This window comes from Panthera leo, chromosome D4 (genome assembly GCF_018350215.1).
Source record: "Panthera leo isolate Ple1 chromosome D4, P.leo_Ple1_pat1.1, whole genome shotgun sequence".
NCBI classification, from domain to species: Eukaryota; Metazoa; Chordata; class Mammalia; order Carnivora; family Felidae; genus Panthera; species Panthera leo.
The window spans coordinates 91,660,992-91,686,344 of record NC_056691.1 but is presented as its reverse complement, the minus strand read 5'-3'; the positions used below and the strand labels follow the sequence as shown (position 1 = coordinate 91,686,344).

Below are 25,353 nucleotides of genomic sequence, written 5' to 3'. Positions count from 1 at the left end.
GGAAATGGCTCACCGGGCCCGGGCCCCAGCGGCAGTCTTACCTACTCACTGGTCACCCTGGAAATAAGCCCTCGGGGCCTCAGTCTGCCCATCCATGGATGGGGCGGCCTGGGGCCCATCCTGCGTGTGGCTCGGGGACAGGACCAGACAGCCCGCCCGGTGGCCGGCCCGGTGCCGGGCTGACGGCGTCTGGAAGGCCTGCTGGCTGCAGGGAGGGGCCGCCCTCCAGACAGCTCCGCAGAGACGATACAGACAGAACGAAAGCAGCCAGTCGGCTTCAATTCCCGCTGATGATGTCCATGTGTCATTAGTGCCGATTAGGAGAGCGAGGGACGCAAGGGTGTGCCCCGGGGCACAGGCTGGTGGGAGGGTCACCGGGACAATTGAATTCCCTACCAGACAAATGCGATTACCGGGGCAGCTTGGGCCCACCCCCTGGAGGGTCGGGACATAAAAGTCCCAGTGGGGCGGCCGAGCTCGCCCGGCCATGCAGGTCCCCAGCCCCAACACGAGAGAGGCAGCGTCCATGTATGGCACGGTGGTGGCCATCTTCCTGGTCATCTTGGTGGCCACACTGCAGAGCTCGGCCCCCCCCGAGGATCCCTTCCCCTACCGAATACCCTTGGATCCCGAGGGGTCCCTGGAGCTTTCCTGGAATGTTAGCTACGCGCAGAAGACCGTCCACTTCCAACTCCTGGTGCAGGAGCTCAAGGCCGGTGTCCTGTTTGGGATGTCGGACCGCGGCGAGTTGGAAAATGCTGACCTGGTGGTGCTCTGGACCGACGGACACGGCACCTACTTTGGGGTGAGTCGTGCCGAACCCCAGCGCTCCTGACCTTGTCCTCACCCAGCCCCCGCCCGGCCTTCACCCTGCACTCACCCCCTCTCTTAACCCAGCAAAGGAAGCTCTCCCTCCTCTGCCTTCCTGTTTACTCTGACCTTAGCCAAGTCCACGCCCCAAGCTCGGGCATCTCGGGGATTCCGATCTGAGGACAAAACGGATGCCCTCCGCGGTCCCTGAGCACACATCCCCAAGCAGGACGCGGCGTGCCAGCGCGCCTGTGCCCCGGCCACTCGCGTGCCAAGCAGATGAAGGCATCCGCTGCCCCCCACCGATGAGGGTGGAGCCTGCGTCCCCCACCGGCACCAGCCCCCCCCCCCCAGCACACCCCGTGGGCCTGGTGGCTGCACGTGGCCAAGCACAGCAGCAAGCACCCACAGACCTAGCTTGCACATGAGGGTGCAGTGAGCAGGTGTGCACCCCCGCCCCCCCCCGCCCAGGTGTGGCACAAACCCACCGAGCTGACCCAAAATAGGAGGTGCTCTTGACTCCGCGCCTCCAAAATTCACCCGTATTTTTTACCGTAAACTGTAGGGGAAGGAGGAAGTTTCCCTTCGAACCAGAGATGGAGGGACTGTGGGGCCCTCAACAAGCTCCAGGGAGGTGCAGGTGCGCGGAGGCAGCCCCTGGCCTGAGCCACCGCTCCCACCCTCGGCCCCAGATGGGCCTCTCTGGGGATGAAACCCACCTCTCTCCACAAAAACAGACACAGGAGGGTCTAACTTCTTTGTTTTCATTTTTTTTTTTAATGTTTATTTGTTTTTGAGAGAGAGAGAGAGAGACAGACAGAGACAGAGCACGAATAGGGGAGGAGCAGAGATAGAGACAGAGCGTGAGCAGGGTGGAGTCAGAGAGAGAGGGAGACACAGAATCGGAAGCGGGCTCCAGGCTCCGAGCCGTCAGCACAGAGCCCGACGCGGGGCTCGAACCCACGGACCGCGAGATCGTGACCGGAGCCGAAGTCAGACGCTCAAGCGACTGAGCCACCCAGGTGCCCCCTCCCCAACTTTTTTTTAAGGTCTTTATCTGTGAGCAGAGGGTTTTTCTTAATCCGTTTAAGTGGGGGAACCTGCAGGGGCCCCCCCAGGCAGAATGGGGTGCAGTTGCCCAGATCTGGTTTGCTGGGCTGCACTGTCTGCTCACCGTAAGGATGCTCGGTGGCCCCGGGGAGGGGTCACGGCCAAGAAATACCTGGGGCAGCCCCAGCTCTGAACGGGAGTAGCCGGGCCCCCGGATCAGGAGCGCGAGAGCTCCTTGAGGGGCAGCGATGCCTGCTGCCAAGAGAGCCTGGGTGCCCCCCCACCCCCCGCACACTGCAAGATTAATTTGCACAACAAACTCCTGTGCAAACAAATGCCAGACTTGTTTTTCCTCCGTTAGCCGTATGTTCAACAAATACATTCTAGATTTCCAGCTGAACTCTCATACACTAACTTTCTGCCTCTGCTTTTTAAATTAGGCCTGCAAATTAGTAGTGTCTCTTAGCAGGAACTTCACTGTGGGGCTTTTCTCTAGGGGAAGTGTTGCAAAATTCTCTGTAGGTTTCTTTTTCTTCTCAAGGAAATGGAGCAAACATGTTTGGGGACACAGGATTAAAAACAAAATCCCAAGGCCAAGGGCTCGTGGTGATCCCCAATGGGAACAGAGGCCTTTGGCCGGTGGGGCGGGCTCTTCCCTCCCTCCAAGCATCCTCTGTAGGTGACTGCTTTCCCGGCACTGGCCTGCAAGACTAGGCCTGAGAGTCAGGTCCACAGGAAGCAGGTGCGGGGAAGGGAGGGCAGGGCTCGGTCAGATCAGCCACCCACTAACCCCCGGGGCAAAATGCCGCAGGCCTGTTTCCTCCCTGGGCCTCAGTTTACTCTCTCCAGGCAAGGTCAGGGCTGGGCGAGGGGAGTGAGAAGCCTGGGGCACCGTGAGTGAAGGGGTGCTCGCTCTCAGGGGTGCGTGAGGTCAGGGAGGGCACGGGAGGAGAGAGCCACCTGAACCCCCGCAGCGGATTTCTTCCTCGCCTCCCCCATCTGACCCAGTCTCCACGTGCTGTCGTGCCCCTCCCTCTGCAGACGGGTAGGGGGGAGCGGTATGTGTCCCAGACATGCATCGCCAATCACGGTGCCTTCTTAGCAATAGATTCCTGGGTGTACCCAGAGGTTTGAGACTCCCGCTTGGGATGGCTTCTGCGGGCACACCGTCACGTTGCACCGGGGTGTCCGAGGCCCGAGTCTTCATCCCCGCTCCCCCCGTCCCCTGGGGTCTCGGAGGTCCGCGGGGAGACCTCCCTGTCCCTAACCAGCCGCCCCGAGTCCCGGCTGGATTTGAGAGCCCTGCTTCAAGGCGCAGAGGAAGTGAGTGGGATTGGAGTATGACTCTGCTATCTCTAGGCAGACGCACAAAGTGGGAGTCACCCCCCCCCCCCGCCAGACCCAGGAGGACCCCCGGGATCCACGCTGTGGGCAGCCAACCTTGAGCTCTGGCCTCCCGCTCAGCCCCTTGTGTTCAGGGTCGGTCCTTGTCTCTGCAGGACGCCTGGAGTGACCAGAGGGGACAGATCCACCTGGATTCCCGGCAGGATTACCAGCTGCTGAGGGCGCGGAGAACCCCGGAAGGCCTGAGCCTGATCTTCAAGAGGCCCTTTGACACCTGTGACCCCAAGGATTACCTCATTGAGGTAGGTGGTGGCCCCACGTGCTCAGGAGATCGTGGAGCGTTCCCGCATCCTGGGGCAGCGTGCAGAGAGAAAGCCGGGGAAGGATCCCCGAGGTGGCTGGGAGGGGACAAGAGACCAGCTCTGTTATCAGCCTCTGACCCCTTCAGGAAGTATTCCTGGCTGACACCCAGCCAACAGGGTTGTAGATGCGGGTCCTGCCCCCAAGCCTCTCAAAGTGGGACCAGAACGATCTTGCTCCTGCCTCTTTCCTCCTGGCCCATCACCTTCAGGTGGAATTCTGGAAAGAGCCCGGGAGACCTGGTTTCCCAACCTGCCCTGTTGCCAACTGGCTGTGAGGCTTGGGGCCGGTCCCTCCCCCCACCCCCCAGACGTCCTCGGTTTACCTGCCTGTGAAGTGTGGGGGAGGGGAGAGAGCAGGTTGGCCTCTAAGACCCCACCAGCTCTGCCCAGGAGCTCAGGGCCACGGTGGATCCAGAAACACCACAGGCTTCTCATGCGGCTCCAACCCACCCGCTGCAGAAAAGCAACCCCGCTTGGCCTTGAAGACAAAATTCTTTGAATTTTCAAGGGCCCTTGGACCTCGGTCACCTTGTGTAAACTTTACGGTACGGCAGTGACCGGCTGTCTGTGTGCCAGACAAGGAAACTGAGGCCAGGCAGGGGAAGGAGTTGCCCAGGGCCCCACGGCATGGTGGGACAGAGCTGGGCCCTCCGTGTCCTTCCAGCAGGTCACGGGGTCCTCACGCTCCTGACCCGCCTTCCCCACGGACGACACAAGGACAGGCGGACCCTGTCCAAGCACTTTGCAGGGTGTCATCTGATGTGCGGGTGCACTCGGCTCAGAGCTTCGGGGCTGGGTGTCGGGGGGCCTCCCGCCCGGAGCTCTGATACGCTCTTTGGCGAGAGCAGCTCACGGGGGCCCCAGGTTTCGGTGGCCGCAAACTCAGAGAGCAGACGGGCCACCCGTCGGGAATACAAACCCACCGGCGCCCGGAAGACCACGGAAGGCCACGTGTGGCGACAGGCTTGCGTTGGTGGCAGCTGGTGGGAGGAGGTCAAGCCCAGACCCCTGCCCCCTGGGGTCTGTCTGTGACCTCTGGCACGGTGCTGCCTGGAGCTTCCCGTGTCTGCGCTGTCCGGGACCAGCGGGACGGCACGGCTCTCCAAGTCCGATGTTTCTGTCGCAAAGCCTCGAGCTGGTCTGTTTCTCTTCGTGGGGGCGCTGACTCCTCACGCTGAGCTGTTCACGGGACCGGAGGTGATGACCCACAGCTTGTCCCCGGTGACCCTGGGGGCGGTGGAGGGGACAGATGTGTGAGGTGGGCCGGCTGGTCCGGCCCAGCAGTGGCTAGCTGAACCGAAGCCTAGAGGACGAGGCCAGAACGTATTTGGAAAGGAGAAGCGTGACGCCTGGTGCAAGCTGCGGGCTGTGGGGTGACTAGCCTGGCCCGGCCGGGTCCTTGGGGAGCCTCAAAGACACCCCTGCCTCACAGAGACACGGACCGGGCATGTCACCGCCCAGGTGAGGCGGGCAGGGGCCAGGCCGGGCCCGGGTGCCAAGGAGCCCAGCTCTGGGGCGTCTGGGGGTGTCTTGGCTGCAGGATGGCACCGTCCACCTGGTTTACGGGGTCCTGGAGGAGGCGTTCCGGACGCTGGAGGCCGTCAACACCTCGGGGCTGCAGACGGGGCTGCAGAGGGTACAGCTGTTAAAGCCCAGTATCCCCATCCCGGCCTTGCCCGCGGACACGCACACCATGGAGATCCGCACCCCGGACATCCTGATCCCCGACCAGCCGACCACATACTGGTGCCACATCACTGAGCTTCCGGACGGCTTCTCCCGGCACCACATCGTCATGGTACCTGGGGGTGGGGGTGGGGGGCGCAGGGCACATGGCGGGCGGCCTCGGAGGGGCGTGCAGAGCCGTCCGCGGCTCAGCTTGAACCAGATGTGCTCTTCCCGCCTGAACCTGGGGCACAGTCTGAACTTCCTGCGGCCGCGAGCATGCTCTGACCCCCTGTCACCCTGTCATCCTGTCACCTTGCTCACAGCCCACCCTCCCCGGGCCCCTGTGGCCCGACTTCCTAAGACGGGACCAAAGGACACTGATTCTGTCTGTCTGTCTATCTGGTCACATCCCCCTCACAAAAAAGCAGCTCAGTTCAGACCTCAGTTGCTCTAAACACCCACCCAGAGATATACCGTGAGGATAGCAGCTGTTAGTGGCTGACTGTCACCTATTTTCCTGGCCCTGCGGGGGGGGGGGGGGGGGGGCTCGCTCCTCTCCCCAGTAGTATTGTCACCACTGTCTCCAACAGAGAAAGCACAGCCCAGAGAGGTTGTGTGAGTGTGCAAAGACCCACAGGGGTGGCCGGCCGGGTCGCCTGGGCTCAGGCTTAGCCCTCAGGGCAGTCTCTGTGCCCTTGCCCAGGACAGCTGCCTTCCTGTCCCCACCTTATCAGGAAATGGTTGGCCAGGGTCCTTATTGCCTTCACTCTGGAGGTCTTTGTGGGCTTCTGGAAGATTCTGACTGGCTTCGGCTCGGTGGCTCCACCTTCAAAACCCTGGGCCCCAGAAGCTCCTCCCTTAGCCCTCCCATTTTACAGATGGGCAAGCAGGGGCCATGGGGGGAGCTGAGCCCCCACCAGGGGGTGAGCAGGCAGGCATCTGCCGCCCCTTGCTCAGTGTCCTCCCGCCCCCCCCCCCCCGCCCCGCCCCAGTACGAGCCCATCGTCACCAAGGGCAACGAGGCCCTGGTGCACCACATGGAGGTCTTCCAGTGCGCCCCCCAGTTTGAGACCTTCCCCCAGTTCAGCGGGCCCTGCGATTCCAAGATGAAGCCCGGACGCCTTGATTACTGCCGCCACGTGCTGGCCGCCTGGGCCCTGGGTGCCAAGGTGCGTGCCCCCCCCCCCCTCTCCCGGCCTCCTCTGCGCTCCTTGGGGTCCCGCCCCTTCCGCACCTGTGTCCCCCGGCCTCTCGGTCTGAGAGGCTCCAGAGGGTGCTGGCGAGGCCACCAGAGAGGCCCCCGCCCCGTCAGGTCAGCCCCAGGCCCGGCGGTGCCCCCGCTGCTCTCGGGCCCGGAAGGCTCTTCTACAAAAGTGCACAACGTGAGCGTGGGCACTTTGTGGGTATCGATCTCATTTCCCCGCTGGATGTGGGGTTGCGCACAGGGCGGTCCTGGCTGGCGGCCTCCACGGGCTGCACCGAGGGGCTTCCGCCTGCCGCTCCCGCCGCCGATGCAGGGGGCGCGGCAGGGCCGAGCGCAGGGCCCGGGGGTGGGGGTAGGCTCGCCGTGGGGCGCCGGCTCCCTCTACTCCTGACCCCGAGTTGACTAGGGACATCCGGGCGGGCCGGTAATGAGCTGCCCGTCAGCGGGAGAGCCTCGTTCTGGTCCTGCCTCACCGACACCCCACGCCGCAGCTCAGGCCCCAACGGGTGGGTGGGTTTGCCCCGACCCGCGTCTGGGAGCCCCTCGTGAGACGCCGGTCTGCCTGTCTGGGCTGCGGTGCCCAAACCGCCTGGCACACCTCCTTCCCCCACCCTGCAGGCCTTTTACTACCCGGAGGAAGCAGGCCTTGCCTTTGGGGGCGCCGAGTCCTCCAGATTTCTCCGTCTGGAAGTTCACTACCACAACCCGCTGAAGATCCAAGGTAGGGATCTCTGAGCGTGCATTCCTACCCCTGTGCTCCCTGGACTCGGGGAGTCCCTGTGCCGGGACTCAGCCAGCTGCAGTCTGGGAGGGGCTTGGGGTGACCCCACTCTCCGAGGTCCAGCCTCCTCGGACGCCCCATCGAGGCATGACAGCCTCTCACGCCTTTCCCTCTGCTCCTCTCCCGTGACGGCAGAGCGCTCCCCGGGACGGGGCCCCGGCTGGCTGGCTCATCGCTGCACCCCACGCAGTGGGAGCTCGGCACCCCCATCTTTCTCGAACGCACCCACTGCCAGAACCACCCTCTGGGAAAGGCAGGCGGAGGTTTCTTGCCCATTTGCGGATGAGGAAATTAAGGCCCAGGGGTGAAGGGTGAAGGGTGAAGGGACCCCCACCAGGGCCTCGAAGTGGGCAAGAGGGGCCAGGAGGTCTGGGTCTGGACCGTGGGCAGCCTCAGCCACGTATCCTCCAGTGGCTGGACCCACACCTGAACTGCCAAGATGGGGCGGACTCCAGACCTGTAAGGAATCACTTAGGTACTGGTTCGGTCCAGCGGCCCGCCCTCCCCCCCACACCCCGTCCTCGCTCTGTAGTGGGGCCGATAGGCTCAAGCTCAGTGAGGAGAGGTCCCGGGCCAGAGCACTGTCCCCGGTTTCCCTGGAAGTCCCACTTCTCTGAGGCTGTCAGACCAGTAGCTGCCTCTTGTCCCCAACTGTCCCCCCCCCCAACGGGGTGGCCGCCAGCATCCAGGCCCGATGCCTCTGCCCTCCCCACAACTGGCTGGGCCGGAACAGGGCCACCCGGCAGGACGGCAGGCCACTCCGGGGCCAGCGTGGCCCCTGCCCAGCACCCACCCTGCGACGGCTGGCCCGCTGAAGGCACTGCCCCCCGGACTATCTTCAGGTCAAGGGAAGAGTGCCTGGCTTGGGGGAGGGGGCGGCATTTCTGGCCGTGAGCTTCCCCACTGCTCCTTGAAGCCCAACACAGCACGCCTGTGGGACTTTCTATCCACATGGTTCTGTGACGGGGGCGCCTCTAACTGACCCTCAGCAGAGGCACGGGGCTCCTGTTGGAAGGGCACCCGAGGCTGGCCGGGGCCGCAGCAGGGCCGTGCTGTCGCTTTTCAGTGATGTCTGCCCTGGGCAGCCCTGGCTGCTGGATCACCCCGTGCCTGCAGGCGGACGACCAGGGTGGATGTTTAGGATGGCGAGGCCAGTTGACGCCTCGTCAGAAATAGAAATGTTTCCATCTCTCTGCTGCCCCGGCACCTTCTGCCCCATACGGCCACATAGCCCTGTCCTTCTAGCTCTCTGTCTTTTTTTTGGTTTTGTTTTAAGGGATGCTTGTTTTCATTTGTGTGCATGAGGAACAGAATAGTCTGAGAGATGAGAGCAGGAAGTTCAGGCTGGGCCCCAGCCCGGGCCTCTCTAGCTGCATGACCCTGGCGGGGGACCCCTTCCCCCATCATGCAGCTGTCCTGAGGCTGGCAGAGCTCTGGCCTGCGGCCCCCGCTGGCCGTGGGCACCGGGGTGTGCTCCATCAGCGATAACTAACTCTTTCTGCCACCCCCGGAATTATCTATAGTGTGCACAGAGCAGGGCATAAGTCAGCTCGGGCTTTAGCATGATATGGGATTTATTGCTCATTTAAAACCTGAAAGCAAATGGATTTTTGAAAACTCCTTAAGCGTCAGGGAGGTCTGTCTCTTCCTGATTATCTGGTTATATTTATGGATCCTTTGCCAAATATAAGGACGCTCAGTCACTTCACAAATCTGGAGATGGGCCGCTTTTCTATAAATATCAAAATGCCACAATTATTTCATTATTTAATCCCCATCTGAATTTTAACCAATGGCATCTCCCTTGTTATTATTATCCTCTGATGTAACCAGCCCAGAGATACAGACGCTGAGTTTGGACATTGCATGGGGCGGGGGGGCCGGGAGTAGGGCAGGGGGAGGCAGAGGCAAGAGGGGGCGATCTTGGCCCCACCTCGGGGTGAATGAGCAGTGAGTCCGCGGCCCCTGGCAATGCTCCGGGCTCAGATCCCGCTCCGACACTCTCCCGACCTGCGATCTTGGGCAAGGTCTCCAGCTCGGGCTGTGAGCCTCAGTTTCCTCATCTATAAATCGGGGCGGATGATTCTTCAGTGACATGGGCTCCTCTGCCCATGTCCCAGCTCTGCAGTACGTTCTGAGGGGTGGAGCCACGTCCGGCCCCCTTATTTCCCCCCACCCGCCGACCCCCGTGGGACTGGCCCAGGGCTCTGCCCTGACACACGTGGGGCCTCGGCTGACCGATTCCGGGCAGGGGTAGAGCAGGGGCTCCTGGAGGCCACGTGGTTGTGTGGCTGTGCCTGTGGCTGCCAGCATCCCTGACCTCTGACCATCAGTTTCATGTGACCGCTGGGAGGCCTGCCCGGGGAGCCTCACGGACTGTGCAATTAGCAAACCGTAAGAGGAACCGGCCGGAGTGGCTGGACAGTGATGGGCAGAAGCCCTGAGTTCTCCTTTGGAGGAGGCTCTTGAATTTGAGCCCAGAGAGGCCCAGAGAAGGACGGCGACTTGTCTGAGACAACAGCACACTGTCGTCCAAGGGGAGTCCGGGATCGTGCGTGAGCCCAACGCCCGCCCTGCTCCAGGGCCCCACCCTCCCGCTCTCGTTGTTTTGCGATGCCCTCAGCGCACGCCCTGGGTCTGCCTTGACCTTGCAGGGCGGTAACCAAAGGAGTAAAGTGGGAGGCTGCTTCTTGTCGACTAGAACACGCGGATGTCCTCGCTCGCCCACGTTTGCCAGGGGGTGGAGGCTCCTGGGGGGGGGGGGCTGGGGTGGACGCCGTTCCCCACCCTCCTATTTGCACAGATTCCAGTGCAGACGCCTCTGAACGTGGGGGGGGGGGGGGAGTGGGGGGGGGGAGAACATCAGAGCATTTGCAAAGCCGCCTGAGGCGTTGCGAGCTTTCTAGATATCTCGCGGGCGCCTCACCCCCCACTGACGCATCGCTCGGTTTTCGTTACCCGCCTTTGTCAAGTCTTTCCAAAGCATCGACTTAGTTTTCATAGAAACAACAGCTCTTTCTCTCCACGTGGGTGTCGTACCGAGCGCGTCAACGCCTGGCATAAACAGGTGTGGGAGCAGGTGCAGGGCGCGGCCGAGGGCGGCTGGGGGGGGCTGCCGGAGCCGGAGCACGGGGCCGACCGGCAGGGGCAGCCGCGAGTCCTTCCGCTCCCCTGCGCCCCTCTTTCTGCCAGGCCGTCGCGACTCCTCGGGCATCCGCCTGCACTACACGGCCAGGCTACGTCCCTTCGACGCGGGCATCATGGAGCTGGGGCTTGTGTACTCGCCCGTGATGGCCATCCCCCCGCGGGAGACGGCCTTCGTCCTCACCGGCTACTGCACGGACAAGTGCACCCAGCTGGTAAGCGGGGCTGGGCCGGGCACCTCACCCTCCCTCGCCCTGGTTCCCCCGGCTGGGGTCCTACGGGCGGTTCCCACCCGGTCCACAGCACGTGCCGGCCAGCGCCTCCTCGCGCCGCCCTGAAAACCAGGCTTTCATTCCGAGAATAAGAGAGACGTGCGTTCACCGCCAAACCACGGGTACTGCAGCTGCTGATAAAGCCCCCCCCCAGACACCCCGTTTTCGGCTCCTTTGTGTCCTTCCAGACTACAAATGGCGACGTGCCCTTATATGTGCTGTCTAAAAGCAAAGAGACCGAATAGGAGACATGTGTCCTGCCACTTACTTGCCTTTTGGCGGCCACATGCCCTCGCCCAGCGTGGTTCCACTGTGGACCTCAGCAGGGCCAGACCGCCGAGGCCAGGGGGCACCGATCTCGGGGCCGTGCGAGGGCGGGTGGGGCGCAGGTCGGCACGTAGAGCCGGAGCGGGCGGTGGGGACCTCGCTTCCAAAGGAGCGGCAGCCTTCCCAGGCTCTGCGCCCTCGGCGCTCCCCTGCCTCGCCCGGCTCCGCCTGTGTCCACCTGCCCCCTAGCCGCCCGTGTGCAGACCCCTGCCGACTTCTCACCGACGACGAGAAGAAGGCTACTGGGATGTCCTTGCACACCAGGAAGACGTTTTCTCAGGTAGAGTCCAGAAGATGCCGTGCACAGAGGCCGTGAGCTTGAATTTGAATAAATCTCACAAAGTGCCCTCCAGAAAGCGTACCTGTTCCCCCCACCCCCGCCACGTTATCGATATTTTCAATATTTCCCCAGTCACTTGGAAGAACGCTTCACTGTCGAGCGTGAATTTCCCCGACTCTTTGTAGAGCTTGACAGTGAGGGTCTTTTCATCCGTCTCATCGGCCGTGTTCTTTCCCGTGAACATCTGCTCACAACTTTGTTTTCCTAGCGGGGTGTTGGCTCGTCTTAGATTTGTTGCCGGGGGTTCTTTTCTGTTTTCTGTCTGTGGCGAATGCCGCCACACCGTTGGCTTCCCACAGCGCCCCGCTGGGTAAGCGCTGACCGCCAGGCCCTGCAGCCGAGGAGCCGGGGGCCGGGGCCACAGTCCCAGCAGGTGCAGGGCGCGGAGGCGCGCGTGGGTCTGACCTGCAGAGCTGTGGCCACCGCAGCGGGCTGCTTTGCGACGTGGCATCGGGCGCGCGTGTCTCCCCAGCGAGCTGGCTCTCCACGTGGACTTGTGCTCCGCGTGGGCTCCCCGAGCCGAAGAGAGATCGAGCCATCAGACTCGATCGGTTCCTTCTTTTCTGAGACCAGCATCTGGCGCTCTTGCCCGCATCCCCAGAGCTCCCGTCAGTGATTCCTCCTGCCGCTGGAGAGGCTCTGTGGCCCCAGGCGTGGGCCTGGGGCGTGACCCACTGAGGACGCACCAGGGCAAGTGGCCCCGTGGCACTCTGACCTCTGGAGAACGCCTCTAGCCCGCGTTTTGGGAAATGTTCTGTCGAAACCAAGTCTGCGTGACGTTAGGGAGAGCGTCCTTCCTGGGAATGTAGACCAGCCTCCCGATACTTTACCACCAGGAGAGAAAAACTCAGTTTGCCCCTCCTCCCCTTCAAATAGTACATATTTTTCTGAAAATCGCATGATGTGGAAAACCTGTTGAAGGGTCTCCACGGAGTCTGGCCCTGTCTCTCCTTTAGCACATCACCGAGGGGCATAAATTCGGCAGCTAAAAGGCCGGTGTGGTCGACATATCCTCGTCCAGATGGACAAGCCAAGAAAAAGTATAGCGTTCGAGACCACAGGCCCCCGGGCGAGCGACGAGGCTCTGGGGCCGCGGGGAGAGAAACCCAGGGTCCCGCAAGCAAGCGGAGGCTCCCAGTCGTCACAGGCGTGGCCGTAAGCCTTCCCAGCCCCAAATCATTGAGCGGGGGCCGGAAGTTTCCAAGATGCCAAGGGCAGGACAGCAGCAGGTGGAGGGCAAGAGGGAAAGCACGAGGTGAAATCAGCCGACGGGCAGAAATCTCCGCAGCCTGGGGTCGCTCGGCGACAGAGCCACGGCCGCAGGAGCCCCCGGGCCGCCAACAGTGTGGACGGAGCAGAGCGGAGCACGGTGGGGTGCCGCCGGGGAGACGGCGGGTGGGGAAAACGCTTCACACGTGTAACCGTTTGAGGAAACGTTCTGTCGAAGCCAAGTCCACGAGACGTCAGGGAGAGCGTCCTTCCTCTGGGAAGTCCCCTCACGCCTCAACGGGGAGGGCAGGCGTCTCGACGTGAGGGCTGGAGGCCCCTTCCGAGTGCCAGCCGACGGCTTCCGCGCTCGGTGCCACGGCGGTCAGTGCCACGGCCGGAAGACAGCGTGACCGTGAAGCAGGGGAAGGTCTCCCGTGGGTCGTGCCACAGGGCAGCTGCTGACGCTGGTGCCCGGCGGGCGCTGGACGGGACCGCCTGGCACCGGACCCGAGCCCGCCGAGCCGGGGGGGGGTCCCACTGTGCTCCCTCCCTACGGAGTTTCCCGATGGGGACTCAACCGTCCAGGGAGAGAGACGAGGCTGGGCAGGGCAGACGTTCTGGGGACGCGGGCTCGGTGGTGTCGCTGTCCCGCGGCCCGCGATCCGGGCCGGCGGTCAGCACGAGGGCAGGCGGCGGGGTCCCCCGCGTGCCGGGCTCTGACCCCGCCCCGCCCTGCAGGCCCTGCCTCCCTCAGGGATTCACATCTTCGCCTCCCAGCTCCACACACACCTGACGGGGAGGAAGGTGGTCACTGTGCTGGTCCGGGACGGCCGAGAGAGGGAGATTGTGAACAGGGACGACCACTACAGCACTCACTTCCAGGTAGGGGCCGCCCGCCCCGCGGGGCCCGTTCGGTGCCCGGGCTGGGGGCCTGTTTCACCTACTGTCTCCCACGGCCACAGGAGCGTGCCCATGCCGGGTTCCTCGTCCTGGGCCGGGCCAGACACCTGAGAGCTCACAGCGGCCAGCCCCTCCCCTTTGGGGGTGCAATCCAAGGGAGGGACTCTGGTGGCAGATTCTGGCATGTGGCTTTACAGATGGTAAAGTCCGTCCCGGAATACCACCTTCTGGGGCTAATCCCTTCCTGGCTGGAGGCCACACTTGACCGGTCCTGGCTTCCCCCCCCCCCGCCCCGAGGGGCTGGGAGCACGGCCCCAGAGGGCTGCAGAGGAGAGGTGGCTGGGAGCTGGTCTGCAGCCCTCTGAACTCTCCCCTCCGCCCACCCAGGAGATCCGCATGTTGAAGAAGATGGTGTCCGTGCGCCCGGTGAGTGCCCAGTCAGGAGCGGGGAGGCGGGGAGGGCTGGGGGCGCCCCCACAGGAGGAGAGAAAGGCACGAAGGACGGCACGGGCCGTGTGAGGACTTCTAGAAGCACGTCCACGCGAGGCGGGGGCTGGGGCCATCCCACGGTGAGGTCCACCAGGACGTGACCGAGGCCTCAGAGGGCCCGGCGCAGGCAGCCCCGGGGGGCCTGGTGCACAGGCAACATGCCTGATCAGCCAGCAACAAGCCCTGAGCTTTAGGGAAAGACAAAGGCGTGGGGGTCGCTGGTGGGGCCCCTGATCATGCAGAAGGGGAGCCGGGGCTCAGGCCGGGGCTTGGCCCAGTTCACCCATGGGCTGTGACGTGAGCAACCGGTCCGCACAACAGTCCTGCCTGCCTGTGACCTGGGTACTGAGGGGCGCAGAAGCCAGTGCCAATGGGCAGTCAGTCCCTGGGAACACCCAGATTTTGACCCTCACGTGTGGGGGGCCCAGAGGCCACCCTGAGGTTCCTCAGTAATTGATGGATGACTGCGGACCGTGGCACGTGCCTTCGTGCCTTTCTCTCCTCCTGTGGGGGCTCGGTCAAACGTGGGAGCAGCCCGGTGCACCTGTTACCCCCAAGTGCACAGGTGCTGATGAGCGTCTCTTGGCTCGGCTCCCCAGGGGGACGTGCTCGTCACTTCCTGTACGTACAACACAGAAGACAGGGAGCTGGCCACCGTGGTAAGTCGCGCTGACTTTTCCCTGGTGCCTGCTCACGGAACGTGTGAGGCCGGGGCGGGGCGGGGCCGGGGGGGGGGGAGGCGGTCCCTTTTGGGGCTTTCTACCCTTTCGGGAGGACAAGTCTTAACTCATTACCTAGAGCGTAGGTTGCCGGAGGGCAGGGGGTGCCGTCCCTCGTTCATTCGGTAAACTGGAGGTTCTCGGGGTAGGGGTCCCTCGGCCAGGCCCCCCTGGGAACTTGGGAGAAGCAAAAACTCACAGGCTCCACTCCAGACCTTGAGTCGGAATTTGGGTGGTGACACGTGGCCATCCCGGTTTAAGAAGTACCCCCAAGTCACTCTGACGCCTGCCTGAGTCTGAGAGCCTCTGCAGTAGACACATCAGCACCTGTGTGCGGACGCTGGGGAGACGGGCGTGCGGCTGATCCCTGTCTGTGCGGAGCTCCCTCACCCAGGGGGACAGGCAGAGTTGGAATAAACACTAAAAACCAGAACAGGGAGGGCCCAGAACAGGGGGGCCTCGTCGAGTAGGGAAGGGGGGGAAGTGGGGGCGGGGGACGGTGACCGAGTGCCCGGGCAGAGGGAGGCTGGGGAAGGCCCCCGAGGACTGAGAACACCCCCGGACCTTAGGTGACGAGCCTGCAGACTGTTGAGGGCAAAAATAAACGGGCCGCAGAAAGACTGATTTTCACGCCATTGCCGTTGGGGCCTTTTGGCAAAGACAAGTCCGTGCAGGTGTGCGGTTGGCTGTGCCGGGCAAGGGTGTGGATGGATGCACTTGGGCTGCACCGTGGGTGGCCCGGGAGGAGACACCGTCTTCAGGGCTGGCTGTGTGGTGGGTGGCCATACGCAGGTCCCCGACACCGTCACCCGGCCGGCGCCCTCTGTGGAGTGGCAGCCAGTGCTATTAATAGTCACGCGTGCTCGGCAGGCATCGACCAGGGCTGTCCTGGCAAACTGACCGCCGGCCAACACGGCTTTGCTAATTGTCTTCTTGGTCACCGTGGTCCCCCCCCCCCCCGTTAGCATCCCGAGAACCTCGAGGCTCCTGGAGGAACAGACCTGGGGCTACAGCCCCCCAACCCAGGGCACCCCACTCGCGGCTTTATCGAGACGTATTTCACATGCCAGACGATTCGCCCATTTAAAGCGTGCCGTCCAGTGACTTTTTAGACTCGGCACAGCTGTGTGCAACCACCCGCACCATCGAGGTCAGAGCGTGTCCTCTTTGCAAAAAGAAGCCTGCCCCCTTAGCCGCCAGCCCCGCCAGCCCCCGTCCTGCCTCCCGCCTCTGTGGGTTTGCCCACCCCGGGGCCTTCAGGTAACTGCACTCATGTCATCCGCACTCTTTCCTGACGGGCGTCTTGCCCCCAGCGTCACGTCCTCGGGGTTCTTCTGAGATGTACCCAGTGGTAGCACGTCACTGCTTTTCCCACCGGTCGTCAAGGGAGGGGGCTCTGTGTTCTCACAGGTGAGAGCTGGGACTCAGAGAGGGAAGACGCTTGCCGGAGGTCACACAGCTGATAACCGGCCGTGCGCCCGCAATGCGCTTGAGGCACGATTCCTCCCTCCCTCCCTCTCTCCCTCCCTCCCTCTGGATTTGGGGTGACAGCTTCTCCGGGTCCATGGTCATAAACTCGGGGAGTAGGAGACCTTGGCAGGCACACAGCCCTGGCCTGAACCCCACAGCCACTGCTTCTGTCTCGAGGAGGGGCTCAGTACATAGAGCAACAGTTGCTAACAGGGACTGCTTTCTCCACATGGCGGGCTGGGTCCCACGGCTCACCCTGTCCGAGCTCAGGGACCCTCTAAGCCTCCCCAGGACCCTGTGAGGAGGTTCCAGGGGGAGACAGTGCTGGGGGAGCAGCCAAGGGCCCTCGGCCCCCCAGGCAGCAGGGCTGGTCCGGCCGCCGAGCTCACAGGGGCCGCCTCTCCCTACAGAGCTCTGAGCTCTTGTACGATGAGCCAGGCCCCTGGCAGGACCGCAGTATCTCCCCATTCCGCAGGTGGGCCTGCCGGGGCCGCGGGCCAGGGCGGGGCAGTGAAGGGGACGCCCCAGGCCCACCCCCACCCAGTGTTACTTCTGCGAGGGCCATGGTCACTGCCCCACCCACCTCCTCGAGGTCAACTGGCATCCGGGCCCAGGATGTTCAGGCCAGGCGCACCCCTGATGTCTCAGACGCCAAGTTCTTCGAGCCGAGGCCCCGGGTGCCCCACTCCCTCCTCTCAACTGCCACTGTCATCACCCCAGAGGGACCGAGGAGCAGGGCAGCTGACGGCTCCCAGCAGGCACTCACAATCTGGCCTGCACCGGAGAGACAGGGGCTTTGGGATGTGATTTCCATCCCGAGGCGAAGGTGAAGGGAGGGCTCGCACGACCAGAGCCTTCCGGGGTCAGGACTCTCCTTGGACGTCCTGGGGCGCGGCGTGCGAGGGGGCTCTGGAACCGGACGAGAGAGGTGACCCTCCCCATCTGCGGCCAGGCCAGGCGATAAACTCAGGGCCCCCGGGGCCCTGGGGAACCAGAGAACAACACAGGTAACACTGTCCGGTGGGGGCCGCCCGGGAGCCAGGCAGATCAGCTCACGGGAAATTTCCTGTGTAAACGCGCTGACCTCCTCGAGAGCGGCGTCCACACCGGGACGGGGCTGAGACGGGCCTTCGGCTGGGCTCTGTGCAGACTTCGTTTCTACCGCCAAGGAGCAGTGCCCCTGTTTCCCCAAACGCCCCTGCCCGCCACACGCTGCACCCACCGCCAGGCCCGCATCAACATGCACAAGGGGCCGGGAGCCCAGGACACGGCACAGGTGGCCAGGGCGGCCCGCGGGGGTCTGGGCTGGCCGTTCTCTTGTGGGGCCGCTGCCACACGGAGCCTCTCCTCCAGTCCCGCTCCCCACGGCCGCCTGCTTCCTGTTCCACCGGGGTCTGGGTTGTAAGAACAGGGACCGGGCCAGGGGCCTGAAGCCCGAGACGGCCGGAAGAACCCACTCTGCCCCCTCCCACACGACAAAGCCACAGGGTGGCCCTGGGAGGCCGCCATCCCCCGCCTCAGAGTCGAGTTCTGGAAACGACCGGTAGACGGTGCGGGTTCCACGGTGCGAGGGGAGTTCTTCCCCGCTGTCCTCTGTCCCCAGGCTCCCGCTGGCAAGGGGGCCCCTCCTCAGCCAAGGTTGGGAGGTCGTGTCCACTCAGACCTTGCCCCTTTCCTTCCCCGGGACTCAGTTTCCATATCCATAAAATGGGCGCGCCGACACCCCCGTGTCCTCACCCCGTGGTCTTTTTCTTCCTGACACTCGTGGCCACCTGAGACGCGGTCACCGGCGGGCTTGCTTGTCTGTCTGTCCCGTCAAGGGAGACAGGGAATCCCCAGAAGGCAGGGACTTTGCTCATTCGGAACACCACCCGTGCTGTGCCCCAGCGAGTGAAGGCGGTGAACAGGCCCGGAAGCCGGCGGTGGTGGCGCCCCACGAGGCACCGGTCCTGACGGGCGTCCTCCCCGTCTCGCAGGGGGGCTTCGGTATCCTGGAGGAGATGTGCGTCAACTACATCCACTACTACCCCCAGACGCAGCTGGAGCTCTGCAAGAGCACCGTGGACCCGGGTTTCCTGCGGGAGTATTTCCACCTGGTGAACAGGTGACAGTTCCACGGGAGTGTGCCTGCCTGGGGTCTCCGTCCCCGGGCGCGGCGGAGGACCCCCCCCCCCCCCCCCACCGTCAGGCAGCTGGGGAAGCGTGAGCCATCCAGGCCGAGTTCTGGGAGCACGTGCTGCCCTGGGAGGGGCCCGTGGCAGGCATCACTGATAGATCCCCGTCCTCTTGTCCTGCTGAGCCTGGAATTGGCCCGAGGAACCCTCCGGGCCCAACCCTGGAGCGGCCGTTCCCGGCCCCCGCTTGGCGTGGAGGCGGCGGGGTCGGGGAGGAGGCGGCCTGAGTCCACCTGTCGGGGGCGGGGGTCACCCACCGCCACCCCATCGGCCCCACCGCACTCCTCCCCCCTCCCCCCACCAGGTTCAATGGTGAGGAAGTGTGCACCTGCCCCCAGGCCTCTGTCCCTGAGCAGTTTGCCGCGGTTCCCTGGAACTCCTTCAACCGAGACGTGCTCAGGGCCCTGTACGGCTTCGCCCCCATCTCCATGCACTGCAACAAGTCCTCGGCCGTCAGCTTCCAGGTGCGTGCGTGGGGGGCGGGGTAGCCGCAGGCAGCAGGCCACCCGCCCGAGGCGACACCCTCACACCTTCCGACCCCCGCCCGGCGGCAGGTCCCCGGGTACTGCCCCTGGGCGCCCCAGGCCCCGCCGAGGACCCCGGGGGGGGGGGGGGGAGCGATGGGGCTGCGCCCCAAGGAGCTGGCAAAAAGCGCTCCCTCCGAACAGCTGGAGAAACCCGGTGGTGCAGACGGGCCCAGACAGACAGAGGGCCTGCAGCGGGGAGGCTGATCGGCCTGATGGCCCTCTCCCAGGCGACATCACGCCCAGGGGCTTGTCTTGGTGGTGTGAGTGGGGCACCAGCAATGCCCCCAGAGCCCAGAAATGAGGGGCAGGGGGGAGGGGCAGGCGAGAAGCCGAACAGTCTGAAGCTGGAGGGGCCTCCTCGTGTGGGGCCTGCTGGGGTCCAAGGGCATCTCACTTATTCCCGAGAGCAGAGAGCGAGCCCGTGGAGGCCGGGCTGGTGCGGGGTGGGGTGTGGAAAGGTCTGCGAGCCTGCAAGTCTGGGAGGCAGATCTCCTGCCCTTCGGAGCCAGATTAATTGCCGAATCAAACATTCCCGGCACCGAGGGCGGGGTTGACGCTGGCTTGGGAGAGAGACGCGGTGTGGACATCTCATGTGGTTGAAAACGCGGCATCTGGTGCGGCCTTGTTGGAGAGGAGGGGCTAAAAACTCAGCCTACACCCAGGGCCTCTGATTTTGCTTCATCTGGGTGACACTTGAAGTGAGGGACAGGCGGTCGGGGGGGTGGGGTGGGGACGGGGGTGACTCCAACCGGAGGGAAGGAAGGTGAGTTGGGTTGGGATAAGGTGAATTTGAGGGCAAGAGCCCAAGAGGTCACGGGGAAAAGTGGCTGGGAAGGTGGTGCCCCATCTCACCCCTCCAGCCTCAGTTTACCTCCTGGTCCCTTCCTTGCAGGGTGAATGGAATCGGCAGCCTCTGCCTGAGATCATCTCCAAGCTAGAAGAGCCCACCTCTCACTGCCCAGCCAGCCAGGATCAGAGCCCCTCCAGCCACACTGTGGTCAACATTGGTGGGGGCAAAGGTTGAGTGGGGGACTATCTCTCCCCACTCCATGCTACGGCTGTGGGATCACACCAGCTCTGTGCACCCCCACTCTGTGAAGACCCCTGTGTGCCCAGGATGAATGGGCAGGGCCCAGCCCCCCCCCCCCCCCCCCCCCCCGCCTAATACCATGGTCCATTCTAGCGTTTGCCCCTCAAGGATCCCCTGCATGCGGAGAGGGTCCCGTGAGAGTCCCCTGTTGACCCACCTGGGACTGGGGGCGACCAAGGCCTTCTCCACACCCCCCTCGGTGGCCTAGAGTCCAGTGCCCCCAAAGCCCCGCCTACCTCGCCGAGAGGGGCTGGTCCTGGCTGCGGGGCGGACCCCCTGACACGGCCCCCGCGTCCCCAGCCCCCGTGGATGGCGATCTGTGTTGGTGCGCTCTGGGTACACGTGCTACTTAAACGTTTCCCTGCAGAGTGGCTCCTTTGTCACAGTGGGCGTCTTCCCTGCCACGGAGGCAGGACAGCCACTTAGCTAGTTAGACATTTGCCTGGGGAGACTGCTCTCTCCCAGGGTAAACAGATATTTTCGCCCACCTAAAGGGAAATGCTAACAAGTCTCACCAGCACTGAGAGATGAGTCGGCAGAGACCCAGACGGGGATCTGGGTGCCAGCTCCTCGGGGAGGTGGAGTTATCAGCCCCGGCTGCTTTCCTCGGCGGCCGTGGGACACGTGCCTAAAGAGCAGGCTGTGGAGTCAGGCCTGCGGTGGAGGTGGGACTCGGGTGGGTCACTCCCCCTCCCTGAGCCTCAGTCTCCTCATCTAGCAAATGGGGCCCATGCTGTTGGGTGAACGAGACCATGAAACTCACACGCGGGCCGGCCCCTAGGGGCACCGCCCCCACGGGAGGGGGCCTCGTCTGAGCCTCCTTTCCACGGCGGGCGCTCCGCCCCTGGAGGAGCCGGTACGCGCCCCACGCGTCCTGGGCCAGTCTCCAGCTTCGTCCCCTCTGCGCTGCCTCCCATTTGAGGCCGCGTTTGGCTCCCTGATGGTTTCTGCAGGGACTAACGGATTTGGCTCTGTTCAGCCAGTTCAGCAAAATGCTGCACGGCCTCTAGGGGAGCAAGAGGGTGATGGATGGGCCTCCCGGTCCTCCCCGCTCAGAACCCGTCGGCCTCTCCTCCTGAGAGCCATTTCATTATAGACGCGAACAAACGGGCCCAGACACTGCAGTGCGTCGTATAAATCATGGCTCCCCGCGCCGTAAGTCACAGGGCATGATCTCCCGACGGAGGCTGGAGGGCCGGCCGGCCCTCTGTCACCTTTACAGTCTGGGATGACAGGTGGAGGGGAGGCCCCTCCCTGCAAGGGCGGGCCTCGGGAAGGTGGCCTGGAGCACACCCAGGCCCAGGAAGACCCCTTCCCTCTGAGCACGATGACTGCCAGCGGGGACAAGGGTCCTGGCCAGCCCGGGGCTGTGGGAGAGGGTGCCAGGAGGACCCGCAGACCACGGCGAGCCAGCCTCACCCCCACTGGGCCCTTCCTGGCCACCATCACTTTCTTCCTGAGCCCCCAGCCCCCAACACAGCGCTTGCAGCCTCCCAATCTCCCCAGAGGAGAAACGCCTCACCCAGGGTCCCCGGCGGACTAGTGGCCATAGGGAAATCGCACCCGTCCAGAACCTTCTGCCACCCGGATGCCAGCCCCTCCCCCCACCACGTCACTCACTCTCACCCTCTCAGGCTCGTCTGCCTCGTGCCCCCGGGACAGCCTGTTGTGCGCTTCCCGCAGGGACCCCTGCGTGCACCCTGCCCCGCCCCCGCCCCTCCATCCAGCCCCGCCTGGATTGTTGCACCCCCGTTCTTGCTAAGAGCCGCCACCGTGTGCACACTGGCTCTGTGCCAGCCCGCCTGGCAACCCCACGGCATAGCTGTATCTGCTCCCGTGGGCAGGAAGGGAAACTGAGGCATAGAGCCCGACACTTTGGCGCTGTGGTCGCCCAGAGGGAGCCGTGCCGCCCAGCAGCCAGCCCGGATGCATCACCTGCAAGTCTGGCCTCTCCACCTCCATTTCCCTGGGCAACAGGCACCATCCCTGTGCCCCGCGAGGACTCGGCAAGGGCATCTGGGAGAAATGGTTTATTACCTAAAAGCAGCCCGTCAGGGCGAGGGTGCTACTTTGGTCCAAGTCCCTCGAATGACCCTCGGGGCTCTTCTGAGCAGTCCGGTGGAGGAAGAGTGAGGGTCTAGCAGCCTGGGTTCCCATTCCTCTCTCTGCTGTGTGGCCCTGGGCCAGCCGCTTTCCTTCTCTGGGCCCGTCTCCCTTGCTGCCCGTTGAGGGGCAGGGGCTGCGAGGGTGGCATGACCGGGCAGCTGTGAAGTGCCCTGAGTCCCAGGCCGAGGTGTGCTCACGCAGGATTGATGCTGAGAGGGTCTGCAGGGGGGCGGCGTGGGGGGCGGGCGTTCTCAGTCTGCAGGCTCCAGCCAGAGCGGGTGTATCTGCCTGAGCCGGCCCCAGGACGCTCCAGGGCTGTGCTGCCCGGTGGCCAGGGGCCTCATGTGGCTATTCAAGCATAATTTTCAATGAATCAAAATGATATACAAGGGAACATTTGGGTTCTCAGTTACACCTGCCACATTTCAGCTACATGTGGCCGTGGCTGCGATACTGCACGGATAGAGAGCACTGGCTCATCGCAGCAGGTTCCCCCGGGCTGCGCTGCCCCCCGGGGCTGCGGTCCCAGACAGCACCAGCCTCACTGAGCGGTTGGGGGTGGGGGACACACACCCGATGGGCCGCAGCGGGCCCGGCCCCGGCTGGCTCTGCAAAGAGCAGCCGGATCGTCCCTCACGCTGCAGAAGGATTGGCCTCCTGGGCCCCCACCCCCACCCCGTGCAAAGCCTCAGCAGCGCCCCCCGTCGTGACCAGCAGAATGTTCCCACAGGTCCCCAAATGCCCCGCAGGGACAGGCTCCCCCGGCTGCCAATGGCTCTCCTGGTCCCCGGCCCCCGCCCCCCCCCGCCCCCCCATCCTGTCGTGCGGACAGAGAAACTGAGTCCCAAGGATCGCTGGTGCCCCCACCTTCTCTCCGCTCCGCTGCAGCGAAAGACAAAGCTTCTGATCACAAAGCACCCCCGTTTAGTCCCCCTCTAGCCCTTGCGACACGCACTGAAAACCACCAACAGTCTCCCTGGGACACGCACCGTTCTATTTTCTCCACGCACACCCACCAGCCTCACGCACACACTCCACGTTCCCCTGATTTTTTGGGAGGTTCTGGGATGGAAGGCAGCCCGCTGTGTCCCGGGAGTCCCAGGCCAGAAACTTCGGTTTTTGTGGAAGATTCCTAACAGGGACTTGGGGAGCCTTCAAGGGAAGATTCTAGACTAGAATCCAGGAAGCTCTCTCCCTCTGATATTCGGAACTTCGGGGGGGGGCCGTGGTGGCCCCCTTGAAAACCTGACTTGAATGGGGTGAGGAAGCCGCCCTCGGCACATTTGCTCATAAACAGAGGAGGTCTGGACCCAGAACGGACTCAGAGCATCACAGTTGCCCCCGAGGTGGCCCCTCTGTCCCCCAGTCCCCGTGGTCCTGGGTCTCACCACCCCCCCAACCTCCCCTCTCCTGCCTCTGGTCTGAGCTACTCATCCAGTCCTAGCTGTGGGGCAGGCCCTGGGGCTGGACCCTCAACAGAGCGTGGGGCCCTCCCGGCTTTCATGGGTGGGGGGAGGGTACAGACGGTCAACAGACAATAAGGAAGCGAACAATATGCAGATAGCAGTGAGCATCGAGTAGAGCGGGACATGTGGGTGGCCATTAGGGACAGGCTTGTTGGGAAAGGAGAAAGTGACGCTAAAGTCCTGAAGGAGGTGAGGAGGGGAGTCCGAGAGAATACAGGCCCCGAGGTGCAGTGCGGTGGGGAACAGGGGGGAGGCGGGCAAGGCTGAGCGGGGGTGGGGGGGGCAACGGGAAGTCGAGAGGCCAGGGAGGCTGCAGGGGGGAGGCAGTGGCCGGTGGAGGCCGGCGCAGTAACCAGGAGCCAGGTGGTAGCCGTGGGGGCGGGAGACGGGGTCAGGCTCCAGATGTGCCCAGAGGGGAGAGCCGAGGAGATTCACCAGCAAATGCTAGAAACTGAGTGAGACAGTGAGGGACACCAGGACTCGTTCAGAAGAACCAGGCCGGCAGCCCAGAGGCCTGATGCTGTGGCACACGCTATCTTCCCACCCCTTGTCCTGTGCCCAGGTGCCCCTGGCCTCTTGCACATCCTCTCATGGTGGGTGTGGGGATGAGATGAGCACTCAGGCCCCATCCGGACTAGACGGTGCTCCCACCGGAGCAGGGAGGGTCCTCGGCAGGCAGGAGCCCCACCGGGGGTGTCCCCAAGCTGGGGCAGGGTGGGGAACATAAGGACCTTGCCCCCCCACCTCCCCCAAATGGCATGGCTGAGGCCCAGATGAGGCATGATCCCAGCCCTGGTCACACGGCAGGTCAGACCCACCCCAGGACCTTAGCACATGATGGGCTGCTTGTCCACAGTCACTCGGGGTGTGACTCTAGCGCCTCTCTTTCCCCAGCACGTCCGTTGTCCCTTATATCTGCCGTGCTAGAGGGAGGAGGGCACATGCCAGCTCCGGGCATGTGAGGCATCTGGGAATGGAGTGAGCTGGGAGTCACCCGGGCATTCTACTGCCAGGGCCATCGGTCCCCTCTGGGGAGGCGGGCACCTCCTCCCTGCCAGCTGGGCTCCTCCCCACTCACCCCTGGAAGACCAGAGGTGGAGGGCCAGCCGCCTGATGCACGTGCCGCTGCGGACCCGAGCCGTCTCTGGCAGCCCAGCCCAGCCCAGCAAGACCTGCACATAAGCAGGGGCCTGCCCACCTGCCCTCCCGGGGGGACACTGCGCGCCCCCCCCCCGGGGCCCCCTGAGCTCCAGGGACGGCTGGGGCCAGCACACAGGTTGAGTCTGAGGGCCCCTCTCCTCTCGACTCCCAGCCAAGCTCAGCCCAGAGTTCCTGAAAGGCGGTGCTCAGCCACCCTGAGGGCCATGGTGTCGTCGTCCAGTAAAACCTTCAAAAACAGGGCCACAGGTGTCTAGACCGGGGGTGAGAGAGGACTGATCCGGGGACACGCGTGGGAACACACGCACCCTGCCCTAAGCTACCGAGGCGGCACGCCCGGGGCTGTGGCCCCGCCTGGACCTTCCTGCGGCTGGCAGGAGAGCCTGGGAGGTGGCTCCCTGGCCTCTCCCACATGGTGGCCCGATGCCCTCCCCGGAGGGGCCGGGTTATTTCCCCGCGGCAGAGACGCAAACGTACCAACAGCGAAGGCTCGAGTCAAAGCTCCTGTCTCTGAGCTCAGCCCCCGAGGCAGCGGTCAGATGGGAACCTGGATCGCCCCCCGCCCCTCACACTTAGCCTCCCCCTACCCAGGACAGGCTGTGGGGGGAACACGTATCCCGGCCCAATCCAGGGCTCTGGGGCCAAACCGCGGAGCCCGGGGAAGCAGGCCAGGCCTTCTGGGAAGCCGTCTCCCCTCCTCTCCACTTCTGGCCCCTCGGGGTCCACTGGGCTTCCCCCAGACT

At 64.1% G+C, this 25,353-nt stretch overlaps 1 protein-coding gene across 1 annotated transcript; it reads left to right on the top strand.

Moving 5' to 3' along the window:
• Window positions 1–487: 487 nt before the first annotated feature.
• Window positions 488–20,210, top strand: DBH (dopamine beta-hydroxylase). Its single transcript, XM_042912129.1, has 13 exons — window positions 488–805; window positions 2,540–2,602; window positions 3,360–3,506; window positions 5,107–5,364; window positions 6,227–6,403; window positions 7,057–7,159; window positions 10,412–10,578; window positions 13,250–13,393; window positions 13,799–13,837; window positions 14,500–14,559; window positions 18,066–18,193; window positions 18,568–18,727; window positions 19,683–20,210. Exons 1-13 carry the CDS (start codon window positions 488–490, stop codon window positions 19,812–19,814), a joined length of 1,896 nt encoding a protein of 631 aa, XP_042768063.1. The 3' UTR covers window positions 19,815–20,210.
• Window positions 20,211–25,353: the final 5,143 nt, after the last annotated feature.

Bases quoted from the DNA above. Each gene is read 5' to 3' on its own strand.
- DBH (XM_042912129.1), top strand. From the start codon at position 488: ATGCAGGTCCCCAGCCCCAACACGAGAGAGGCAGCGTCCATGTATGGC. The intron at 806-2,539 runs GTGAGTCGTGCC...CATCCTCTGTAG, and splicing joins GACACGGCACCTACTTTGGG to GTGACTGCTTTCCCGGCACT. The intron at 6,404-7,056 runs GTGCGTGCCCCC...CCCACCCTGCAG, and splicing joins CCTGGGCCCTGGGTGCCAAG to GCCTTTTACTACCCGGAGGA.